The sequence below is a fragment of the Myotis myotis genome, unplaced genomic scaffold (assembly GCF_014108235.1).
Source record: "Myotis myotis isolate mMyoMyo1 unplaced genomic scaffold, mMyoMyo1.p scaffold_m19_p_12, whole genome shotgun sequence".
NCBI classification, from domain to species: Eukaryota; Metazoa; Chordata; class Mammalia; order Chiroptera; family Vespertilionidae; genus Myotis; species Myotis myotis.
The window spans coordinates 7,198,538-7,211,699 of record NW_023416316.1 but is presented as its reverse complement, the minus strand read 5'-3'; the positions used below and the strand labels follow the sequence as shown (position 1 = coordinate 7,211,699).

Here is a 13,162-nt window from a genome sequence, read left to right as displayed (position 1 = left end):
GCTACTGTTAACTTGAAACTATTACCTAATGCAAAAACCTCGCTAGCTGCAAATTGCCCTCAGTATATTTTTTCCAGAGAAAATGAGTCTTAAACTGCTTGACTTTTCTTCTCTAATCAGAAGCCTCCTTTTCATGGTTACAGATGTAGGCTTGATAAACCATCTTTAACACCAGTTTCAGATTGGGGTGGGGGAGGGGGAAGTTAGGGCAGTGAGGGTGAGAGAATTCTTTCAACGAACAAATGCAAAATTCCTTGCTTTTAAAAATAAAATATATTCCTCTCAAAAATACTTACAGTAAAGCTCTTGAAAATACAGATAAAACTAGGTAAATTCTTCAAAACAAACAAAACAAAACAATACACTTTTAGCTTACCAGTGTAAACAGATTTAAACTTGCTCAGAAACTAGAAAATACATAAATGAAAACACCTTTCATGACATTCAGCTTAAATGGAGTTACTAAAGGGGTCACTGGATTCTTCAATCATAGTTGCAAGATAATCCAATGCCACTGTCTTTAAGTCAATATAGAAGTGTACTAATTAAAAGCTATTAGCACTCCATTTGCTATTGATTAGAAAACCATTCAATCTTTTCCAATAAAAGAAAGATTTGGTTCCTCAGAGACACATTAAGGGGAGTATCAGAATAATATCTATTTGAGAAACTATGTATCAATGCAAAAGGCTTTTGGAAAAGCACAACAGTTGAGGGTCCTTTCTCACAATCATGACAATACATACTACTCACTTTTCATATCTATGTTTTAAAACACCAATTTACTTCTCTGTGAAAATGAATCCATGTAAAAGTTAAAACCCTTCAAATCACAACCAAAACGCAGGTAATTGTTCTGCAGGGAAGAATCAAAAAGAGAGAAAACTAAGGGTCTATTCACATATTATATTTAAATCCTAGAAATACCTGTTTTGTCATTAAAGTCAATGGACATTACTTTTCAAAACCTAAGACTAATAACAAAAGCAAGAATATTCAAAAGATCACATCAAGAGCAGAGTGTCCCAAAATGGGTGGTGCAAAAAACTTAAAGGATCTGTAGACCATTTCAGCTCCTGAAGTATCTTCTGGTTGACTTAAAAACTAAGGATCAATGTCTTTTTTTACCTTCATCTTCAAATACTAGATGGGAGAACTGGCGCTTCTACAGTATGACTAACAGAATTCTGTTGTAATTCCTACTGCAGTACTGTGCAGGGCTGCCCTGGTAGGGCAATGAATACACTGTCTGCTTCTCTCTGGCCTGAAGGGCTAAAATCACACAAGAACTTGGTCCTCTTAAGACAGGAGGTCAGAGGGCAGTAACGGCAATAGGTAGGTCTACAGGGAAGAATTAGCCAGCAAGATAATAAAGGGACAGCCAAATGCCCAACAGACCTCTAAAAGTGTGTTTGGGGTGGGGTGGGGTGAAAGTGGAGGGGAGGCTCAAAAGAGGGCAATGGCTATAATTCCTAAAACATACAAAAATGACTTGATGGGGGTGCGGTGGAACAAGTGGTTTTTTAGGATTTAAAATTTGTTCCCAAGACCAAAAAAAGATTTAAAAAGAAAGATTTTAAAAGAAAATGTACTTCTAAGACACTGAAATACACTGTAAAACAGAGGTTGGGAAAGCCACAAAATAATCTAAGGCATATTCATTTTCTTCCAATTGTCAGGTGGTTAACACTTACTCTTCAAGCAGAAAACTTCAGACAAAAATGACTCATATATAAATCTTTAATATCATGCCCCCTTTCTTGTAGTAGTTGTGCTCCTTGGGAACCAGAAATACCAATGAAAATAAAGATGGAATAAAACCAAAAACTTTATATTTTTTTTACCACTTGGTGAGGCGATGAACATCAGAAACCAAAATTTGTGGTATATTCTTTAATTTAAAAATATCTTGCTATAGATTAGAGAAAGGTTTTTAAATCTCTTTAAGCAACTATATTAATAAGAAACTACATTAATGATTAACTTTTCACTTTGAAATGTATTTAATTCATATATACAACATAGAATTGAAAAAGAGGAGGAAACACAGATAAAAAGAAAAATTGACCTATTTTAAGATGAGAGTCACTCAAATCATATTATCCTAAACACTGCCTCAATGGTGGGCAATGTAATAAACACCACCAACTTAAGTCCTTCAAATGTCCTAAGATTAACCCTAGAGTGAGATTCCTAGATTTTAACAGAATCATGTTCCAAGATAATACATGAATTTTATTTACTATGATTCAAGCATAAAACTTTTACTTCCTTTCTTTAAGGCCCTAAGGTTACAAAAGCAAATTTCATGGGTCCTTAATACTCTTCTAAAACAATATTTTTTTTAAAAAAAAAAAGGCAATGTTTTTTAAAACCAAAGTCCAACCTATAAAGTTTCATTCAATTAGCTCAGAGAGCCAGTCTCATAGTTAATAAAAGTATGAAAGCCATTTTGTAAAAATTAACACAAAAACTAAAAATAATTTGTTTGGATTTCTTTAAAATGCCTATTTTATACAGTAGGTTGAAATCCTTTTTCACAGTGAGTTGATCATTATGCCACAATGTCACCAAAATATCGACATTGGAAACATCTGAGTTAAAAAGGTCCAAATACAATCTGCTTTTCTCAAGCAACACAACACCCGCCTTACTAACAGTTTCAGCATGGCACATGTACAAAACCTAGCACCCCGCAGTTAAGCAAACCGCCTTTAAATTTTCTGTCTGGCAGCAATCCACTTGCGTGTCTGTATGTTTTTACAAGTACTCTATGTATTTCATTGCATCAGCTGCATTTCTGAGTTTTAAACGGTCTGGGAACATTTTATGAAATGTTCTATATCTTTATATGGAAAATAACATACACTGGAAAACTGTGCATCGGTCTCTAATATTTATGTATCTATTTCTTTATCCACCATCCAATGCTATAATTGCTAATGCTCCAAAACACCTTCTCACATTCATACCCTCACCTCCAAACACAGTGTCACCAAACAGCTAACTTTAAAAAAAGTCACATAATTTGCTTAGGCAATTGGCAGTAAGAATAGAGTTATTGGCATATGTCAAGCTTTTTCTCTAAGATTTGTCCCTGACAGAAAATTAAGAACATAGTAGTACATAGCACCCTCTTCCCCCCTTATCCTTCTCTCAGCAACTTTCTCCTAATTTAAATAATACCTTATTATAAAATTAAAAATCATTTCCTAGGGAAATACTTTTAAACAACAAAAATCATCTTTAAAATATCTTGCCAACAAGATGTATGGTATGATAGATGGCATATTTCTCTTAGCCACATAAGCCTAATAAAGCTTCACATTATCCTAATGTAATGGGCCACTACCCTTGTCCCAGCACCATGGCCACGCAAGAGGCTGTCCCCACACAGAACAAGTGCACCACTTCCTCTAGAGGCCACAAGACACATCTCCATATTTAAAAGACATTTCACAGTACAGACTCCCAACAGCACAATCTCATTCAGGCACAGAACATGAGCATGCTTAGAAGGCTATGTCTTCACAGAAAAAAAAAGTTTGATCTCAAAAATGTCTTGCTTTGAAGAAGAAGAAGACAAGAAGAAGAAGAAGAAAAGAAGGAGGAGGAGGAGGAGGAGGAGGAGGAGGAGGAGGAGGAGGAGGAGGAGGAGGAGGAGGGGAAAGGCTAATATTCTTCAATCTCAATAGTCCATGTTTTGTAGTTTTCTACTATAATATACTTTTAAATCTTTAAGATATACCAGATTGCCACAGGATGTTTAATTAATAGAATAAGAGTTTGGGCAAGACTTACTAGAAAGGTACTATAAATTATTTTACACAGGCTCTAAAACCTCGAGTTCTGCCTTAGGCTCAAAGTTCCTAGAAAACGTGGTAGACAGATCGTTTACAACAGAAATGCAAATAATTCATAAAAGTACTGTGGTTATGTATGAGGGCTCATTTGTGCATCAGTAACTAGTATGTGTACACACACACACACACACACCCTCACCAAATTATTTTCCTCTTTTTCTCTGTCACACCAGTGGACTCCACTTAAAGGGTCAAGGCATAACACTTTAACCTGATTATTAAAAAATACACTGTCTTCATTTTCTATGAAAGGCATAACAACTGCATACTAACCAAATGTTACAATCTTCTATAATCGGAGCTTTTTTAGGAAAATTTAAGAGAAACTGCAAATATGGCCGTTAACCCAGGAATCTACTCTGCTTTCACTTTTAACATGTTAGGAATCAAGACAGAAAATATTGCGTTTAATGCCTACTAAATTTATCTAGTCATTATCTCTAGTATACTTCAGTCAATAAGAGACAAACTATTGAATGTATTTAAAGTTAACAATTATAAAAAATCTGCCCTTTAAAAGTGAGACTTCAAAATTAGCTATAAACGATATAATCTCGCTCAATTTCATGGAGTTTAAGATACTATCTTTCTCTCCCCAACAACCATAAATGTTAATCCAAACTGTAATCAGATTTAATTTTCTGGATGAGAAGATAGGAATATGTTTAAACCAGTAATAGTCCATTACACTGCTCTTTCCCTAATGACATTTTCAACTTTTATACACTAAAAAATGTAGACTCTCAGAAAATAGTTTGAGAAGTTGTACATTTTCAGGATAAGCTCAATCTTCCCCAAAACACAATCAGAAATAAATTTCTTTTAATCATCAAGAAAAAAAGTTAAATATTTCTGTATAATGTAGAATTAAAGTTTCTTGATAGTATGACTGCAAACTGGACCGCTCTGAACTAATAAAGAACTTTAAGGACATTACCTATTAAACCTATTATAGCTATAAAAAATCAGCCAGCTTTACTTTACATGATAAAATAGCTGAGTCACTAGGTTAGCATTGTAACTAATACAATTATTCTAGTAAATTATTCCATCTATGATCGTTAAAATTTACTTATTAAAAATAATATACTTTTGAAGGAAATGTTTTATAGTAAAAAAAAAAATCAACGTTTTCCTTTTCCTCGACAATCAAATAAAATGGTTTCTGTTGTCTTTCCTTTAAAATGTTTTAAAATTAAAAATTACTGATTCTAAAATACAGATTTTTATCCTGAAATTAAAAAGGAATATAATTCACTAATTTAAAAATCATTTCAAAGTACTTTAAGTAAACATTTGGTTTTCATGTACAAATGGCATTTCTTAGTTTAAAAAAAAATCTATTCAGGTATTAACTTTTTTCTATAAAACATGAAGAATACCTGACATAAAAACTTTGAGTCATCACCAATTTTAATTCATGCTTCTTTCTATTCTAGTCTTTTCCCTCAATACTGGCATTGAAAATACATTCAAAAACTGCCTCACGGAGGCCAGCCTGATAAAACAAGAACAGGTCACCATCTACACCTATAATAAAATCCCAAACAGCATTATTCGGGGAAGGAGAGCACAACCCACCTCAGTACGGCAAGCAATGGAACCATGTGCCAGATTTCTCCTCAAACTAGCATATTCTGCCTTTCAGACATATCCTGCTCCAATGTGACTATTTATGCATAAACAGCAGACACTGACCTATTGTTTTCAGTTGTTGGAGTTATGAATGTAGTACAGTTACCAATTAAGTGAATCAACAAGTCCTAAATGCATCAGCTGTTCTACAAATAATGAGTCCATTGACATTATGCAGTAAAATCTAGGGAGCTTCATCTTTCTTTCCAGAGAATGATGATATTTTGACCAGCAAATGCCACTACTTAATGATAACTAATTTCATCTACAAAAGGAATATAATAAATCTGATCCTTAACCAAACTTACGCCACATAAACCCAAAATTCAAGCATTAGTCAAATTCCAAAGGAAGCTGTAAAATAAAAAAGAGAGGGTGTGCTGGAAGGGAAATAAATGTCAAAAGAATATGTTCATATATTCTTACCTTTTTCCTACTGAATATCCTAGTTTTCAACTTTACTGGTTTGCAGCATATTCCCATCTTCTCATCCGGAAAATTAAATCTGATTACAGTTGGGATTAACATTTATGGTTACTTAAATATTTAGGGTTTTTAAAATTAGTTTGACTTTGGAACTAATTCCTAAAATCTATCAAATTGACAGATGAATATTGACTTTTTTCCTAATAGTTATAATCTCAGGCTTCCATTTAATTTATGAGTTAGAATTCATCTTACCCCCTCTTTTTGTATGAGTACTATTAAGTGTCATATTTTTACTCCCATATGAATAAGTACTTCAGATCTAACCTAAATGACAGCTGTGCCCTTTATGTCCCACAAACATGACATCACTGCATATAGTCTTCATAAATAGATATACCACATCTGTCAATTAGGTGAAAAGAGATAACTTAATTATATACTCAAAAACAAAAACAAAAAATATTGATTGAGTGCCCACTATGTGCCAGACACTAGGATAGGTATTTTGTATAAAATTTCTAATTTTATATTCATGACAAAGCTATGATATTGGGACTATCATAATCAATTTTATCAGTTAAAGAAAGCAAAAGGTCATCACTTGCCTAAAGTTAAAAAATTAGTATTTATTCATGGCACAAATACTCTGATGTGACTCATCCAATTAATGAATAGGACATAGTCTTTGCTCGCAAAAAGTTTACAGACTAACCCTAATGGAGAGTACAGAGAATTAAACAAGCAATTACCACAGGCTTGGTAAGTGCTATGCTGGGGAATGGTAGAGGGGCATGGAACCTAATCCTGGCCAGGATGGAAAAGGCCTCAGGGAAGAGCTTGGCAGGGCCAGGTGTAGAGTCCAGGACTAGGCCAGGGTTCATCTCATGCTACCTACCACACACCCTTTCTGAACAGTGTAGGGGTCAGTGAGTAAGTATTCTGTGAGGTCAGGATCCATGTTCTACTTAGCTTTGTCTCCTACAAATTATCTTATCTACTAATAAGTACCCAACAAATATTTTAGCATAATAAGAAAAAAAGAATAAAATAAACTCATTAAATACCTAGTCTCTCCAAATGGATAAAAGGCCAATTTTAAAACATCCAATAGAAAACAAGCCTTTGAATGCTGCAGGCTTCCTAAAGACACACTGGCATATAGTAAGCACACAATAAATGTTAGTTGTTGTTATATTATTAACCCCAATGGAGAAATAAGCAAGCAGTATAAATTAGATGGCTACAGATGTATAGATGTGCCTTAAGTTGGAAATACATGTGTTCCTGAAATAAACTTTTATAAACCCAATTAAAATTTTCCCATCATCTGCCATTACTTAGAAATGTTATAACTTTATCAGAAACTGATTTTCTCTTCATCGTCAGTGGTTCGAAAATCCTTAAGCTACAGTTTATTTTGCCTCCTGGCATCTGTTTGCTAATGATCTGTAAACATCAAATGCACTAGGGACTCTCCCAGATTTACAGAAACCCTGAGGTGAATCTTTGTATAAATTGAAGGACCTTTCTGCTAATTCCTTTGCTTTTTAAGTTTGCATTATGGGTTTCAGAAACAGAATCCCATTAAATATTTTTGCAGTAATAATTACACTACTACCAGCTACCTACCACCTACTGAATGCCTAGGTATACTAGTTGTTGCCAAAGGCGGTTTATTTTATTATCTTATTTAATCATAACAACAACTCTGCAGGTAAGTAGATGTACCCCTATTTTATAAATAATAAAAGTGAGGCTAATTAAGAACAAATTCAGAGTTAAGTAACAGAGCTGGGATTCAGCCTGGATCCATCAGACTCCCAAGAATCCAGCACTGGCTTCCCTTTTTGGCTTTATTTATTTGCATCCTCCTGTTGATCTGTCTTCTCATCATTATTGTGACTCAACAATAAGAACACAACTGGACAAATAACTAAAACATGTTGTCATGAAACAGGCCTTAGCAGATTATAAATGAGAGCTTTCCAATTTCTCTATTTATTGCCAAGTTCAGGATATAAACAAAATGACTCCAAAGTAACTAGCACTCAATACAACTAGTAAATACAATATTTAAAAGATGAATTCATATTAAAAACAGAATAATTTTGAAGGGTAAAAGTTATCCTTGTATCATCTATGAATATAATCACTTGCTAAACAAATGAGAACACAGAGAAAATGTTTTCCTACTTAAGAAAATGTGTTTCCAAGTACCTCTAAACCACACTGAGAACCCCAATGCTAAGGTCAAATTAGTGCAAGCAATACTGATACAGCTGACACCCCAGCAAGGGAAACATGCTATGCCTGTCAACCAGAAGACTTTCCTACCAAATTCTGCCTCTCTTCCCCTGGAAACAAGACATGGCTGCCTAGTCCTTAACAGTGCCCATATCCTAAAATCCTTAGACCACGTGTGTGAGTGTGTGTGTGTGCGTGTGTGCATGTGTGTGTGTGGGGGGGGAGGTTGTTTTAAAAATATACGTAACATGAAATTTGCCATTTTAACCATTTTTAAGTATACAATTCGGTGGCATTAAGTACGTTCACATTACTGTTCAAAAATAACTACCATCCATCTCCAGAGCTGTTTCATGTTCCCTAACTAAAACTCTGAACCCACTGAGTAACTCCCCATTGTTCCCTCCACCCCTGCCCCTGGCAACCACCACTCTATTTTCTCTCTCTATGAATTTCACTACTCTAGGTACCTCAATAAATGGAATCACACAATCTCTGTCCTTTTGTAAATAACTTATTTCACTTAGCATAATGTCTTCAAGGCTCATCCATGTTGTAGGATATGTCAGAATTTCCTCCCTTTAAGGCTAAATGATATTCCATTGTGTGCATATACCACATTTTGTTTATCCATTCATCTGTCTATGGACACCTGAGTTTCTTCTACCTCCTGGCTATTGTGAATAATGTTGCTATGAACATGAGTGTACAAATATTTGTTCAAATCCCTGCTTTCACTTCTTTTGGATATATATCCAGAAGTAGAATTGTTGGATCATATGGTAATTCTATGTTTGATTTTTTAAAGACCTTTAAACATGTTTCAAAATATTTTTATTATTAACTAGAACTGTCTAGTCTCAACCTCTTCTCTTTAAGTTTGCTGCACATTCTTACATACTTATTGCTAGCAAATGCTGGCTTCCTCTGGAGCCCTCTCAAGTAGTGTGTGTTTCCTCCCCACTCCTCCTCCTACAGGCCTGGAGGTGGGGTAAGTGGCCTCTGTTTCTTGTTGCCACTTCCAGACCATTCTCTCTCATTTTCCAAAACCCATATTTTTAACCTCATGTCACCAGACTTCACTCCTCTCCCGCCTCTGCTCTGTTGTCATCCACTGATCCCAAGGTTACTCCTCTTCCTTGAATCGTGGGGATCCTGGTGCATTGCCACTCACTCTCTGACTATTCCACCACCCCTACCAATTTTACTATTCACATAGATGATCCTACCAAACCCCTGAATTCTTGATTCCTTAGCCTCCTCCCCACCAAGGACCTTGTCTTCTACCCAATCTCAGATACTCCCTTAGTCTCTTTGTGACTCTCTTAATTTGTCACCCACACTTGGCAAAATTGCAATCCTTATTAAATCCAACTATCCACCCTCAACCCTCTACCTGCCTGAACTAGAGAAAAACCCACAGCTATGCTGACTAATCTAGCTTTAAATTTGGATTATTCACTGTAAGTAAGCTTTAATGCAACTTGGCAATTATACTGCATTTTCCTTAATTCATTCACTCTCACTCTCCTCAGTGACTATTTCATACTTTCTCCTCTCCCCTCAAACCTTCTCCATTCTCAACTGCCATTAATTACCTTATATGCCCCTTCACTGAGAAAACCAAGCAATCAGAAGAGAATTCCCACAAGCCTCCACCACAATTTCTATGCACTTATTATTTCTGACCCCATAGGTTCTGCTTCCATCCTGTTACTATGAAGAAGTGCTTGTGCCCCTTGCAAAGGACCCTCCTCAACCTGTGAACTAGAGCCCCACCCCCTCACCAACTCAGGCATTATTCCACCAGTTCTCCCATTAATTTACCTCTCTCCTGGATCTTTTCCCATCAGCATGCAAACATACAGGTATTTTTAAAACTTTTTAAAAGGTCAAGCCCATCCCCCACAACTACCACCCCATAACTTTCACTCTCTTTAAAGCTATATTCTTCAAAAGTGTCTATACTCACTGTCACCAATTCCCCTACTCCTACTCTCTCTTGAACCTGTGCCAAACAAGTTTTGCCCACCACTTTTCTGAAACTATGCGTGCACCAATGACGCATCAATGACCTTCTCACTGCTGACATCAATTATCAATCCTCAGTTCTCATCGGACTTGACCTATAAGTACCGCTTGACACCTTGACTGCTTCCTTGCTGGGAGCCGGTCCATCCTTGCTGTTTCAAGGGACCTGGCATATATGGCATACTGTTCTTAATATGTTTGCTCACCTTCTTGGCACTATGTGTTTTAACCAAGGTCTCTGAGAAAGGTTGTTTCCCCAGGTAGGGATTTTCCCCTGAAGTTAGGGAGGGAATAAAACCTCTTAACTAAGTGCCAGGCGGGTAATTAATCACTTTAACTACGAACAATCATGCTTAAGCTACATAATCTTTACTCCCTGGAATGGAGATAAGAAACGCCCTAACCTTTGGAATAGAGATTGATAGGATTGGAGTCAACTGGTATAAATACAGATGTAACAAGACAACAGAAGACAGAACCTACACACAGAACTTAGAAGACAGAACCCACACAGAACCTACAGACAGAAGAACTTTGCTGGAGAGAACATGGCAAAAGATCCTGGACTGAACCTGACTACAGAAATTGGCAAAAGAACCTGACTAGAACCTGGTGACTGAACCTGGCTGGAGAACCTGGAGAACCTAGCAAGAGAACATGGACACAGAACCTAGCTGGAGATCCTAAGCAGAACTTCGCTGGAGATCCAGACCAGAACTTGGCTGGAGATCCTGGCTAGAGATCCTGGCTAGGCTGCTTATCAACTGAACGCTGTCTCTGTGTCATTCCTTCTTCGCCGACTCCATCCACACCTTTGGGGACCCCTGGACCTGCTGGGGTTGGACCCCAGCACTTCCTCCTCCTCAAACCACCTTCTTCACGTGACTCCCTTGGCGTCCCACTTCCCTGCCTCCTGGGCCTTTCCTTGGGCTCCTTGCTGACTGGCCCCTTCCTACTGAAGGCCTCCAGAGTTCAGTCCTTGGACTTCTTCACTTTTCTTTCTCCACGTCCTCCTTCGCTGGTCTCTTTCAGTCTTGTCACTTCAAATACAGATACGCACTATCAACTTTAAATTTGTTTCTCCAGCTCAGGCCTCTCCCAACTCCAGACTAATTCATCTAACCATCTACTCATCATCTCCATTTGGATTTCTAACAGACATCTCAAATTTAACATGTCCAAAACTGAACTCCTGCTCTTTCTCTCACATTTCAGATCCAATCTGTCTGCCATCCCTGTCAACTAAATCTTCAAAATATATTCAATTTCTGACCCTTTCTCTCCATCTCCACCACGACCACTCTAGTTTAAGTCATTCAAAAGTTGCTTTCCTAGTGTGGTCTTCCCCAATCATCTTATTTAAAATTATAATTTCCCTATCCCACCATTCCTTATTCTCTTTTCCTGTGTTATTTTTTTCTCCTTAGCACATTTTACCATTCAACATAATACATACTTTTGTATTATCTGTTTTTCCTACTACTAATGTATGCTTTATGATGGCAGGGCTTTTTGCCTATCTTGCTCACTGCTATATGTCCGGAACCTGGAACAGGGCCTCACACATAAATACTGGAAGAGGGGATTGAGGAGGAAATAATTTGGCAATATGATTCCAAAGCACTAAAAATGACCACACTCCTTAACTTAGTAATTGCACTTCTCAGAATCTGTCACTAGGAAATATAAGTAATTTTTCTTATGTTTGTTTCAAGCATCAATTCAAAAATTGAAAGGGAAGCATCAATAAACTCAAGTGACCTGATACGCCACCATTAAAATGGGAAATGCTAACCATTGTGTTATGAAGAAGTAACTCAAAATAGCTCAGGTGTACTACTTCTCAGTGAAAATTCTCTAAGCTCTCCTCTTCACCATCAGTTGGGGCGCCGCCCCCTGTCATGCACAGAGCAGGGCGGATCTGGAGGTTGTGATGCCACCCTCAGTCACACTCAGGGTAGGGCCGATTAGGGGGTTGGGGCCCCGCCCCCTGTCACACTCAAGGCAGGGTCGATGGGGAGGTTGGGGAGCTCCCCCCTGTCACGCACAGAGCAGGGCCCATCAGGGGGGTTGGGGCTCCATACCCTGTCACGCACAGAGCAGGGCCCATCAGGGGGGTTGGGGCGCTGCCCCCTGTCACGCACAGAGCAGGGCCCATCAGGGGGGTTGGGGCTCCGTACCCTGTCACGCACAGAGCAGGGCCCATCAGGGGGTTGGGGAGCTCCCCCCTGTCACGCACAGAGCAGGGTGGATCAGGGGGTTGGGGCACCGCCCTCTATCACCCACAGAGCAGGGCCGATCAGGGGGTTGGGGCGCTGCCACTGTCACACTCAGGGCAGGGCCGATGGGGAGGTTATGGCTCTACCCCATCACACACAGAGCAGGGCCCGTGGAGGGGGGGTTGGGGCGCCGCACCCTGTCACACACAGAGCAGGGCCGATCAGGGGGTTGGGGCACCGCACCCTGTCATGAACAGAGCAGGGCAGATAGGGAGGTTGTGGCCCCGCCCCCTGTCACACACAAAGCCACAGGGCGATCAGGGGGTTTAGGCGCTGCCCCCTGTCACACTGATCCCGGTGCCGGGAGGCCTCTCAGCTCCGCTGATCCCGGTGCTGGGAGGCATATTACCCTTTTACTATATAGGATAGAGGCCTGGTGCACAGGTGGGGGCCAGCTGGTTTGCCCTGAAGGGTGTCCTGGATCAGGGTGGGGGTCCCCACTGGGGTGCCTGGCCAGCCTGGGTGAGGGGATGATGGCTGTTTGCAGCTGGTCACACACCCTTCAGGGTGGGGGTCCCCACTGGGGTGCCTGGCCAGTCTGGGTGAGGGGCTGAGGGCTGTTTTCAGGCTGGCGGGTGACTGAAGCTCCCAACTGCTCCTTTTTTTCTTTTTTCTTTTTTATTCTGGGCCAGCTTTAGCTCTGGCTCCAGCTCTGAGGCCTCTGCTGCTGAAAGCAGGAAT

At 38.9% G+C, this 13,162-nt stretch overlaps 1 protein-coding gene across 6 annotated transcripts in view; it reads right to left on the bottom strand.

Moving 5' to 3' along the window:
• Nucleotides 1-13,162, bottom strand: part of DENND1A (DENN domain containing 1A) — a 465,276-nt gene that overhangs the window by 341,655 nt on the left and 110,459 nt on the right. The window contains exon 2 of one of the 6 annotated variants that reach the window (XM_036329704.1): nucleotides 754-856. The exons of 4 other annotated variants lie outside the window; for them this stretch is intronic. In XM_036329704.1, the coding sequence (XP_036185597.1) occupies nucleotides 754-760 (7 nt within the window). In that variant the 5' untranslated portion in view covers nucleotides 761-856. Of the gene's footprint in view, nucleotides 1-753; nucleotides 857-5,924; nucleotides 6,004-13,162 lie in introns of all 6 variants that reach the window. One more of the 6 variants, XM_036329705.1, reaches the window with a different exon arrangement.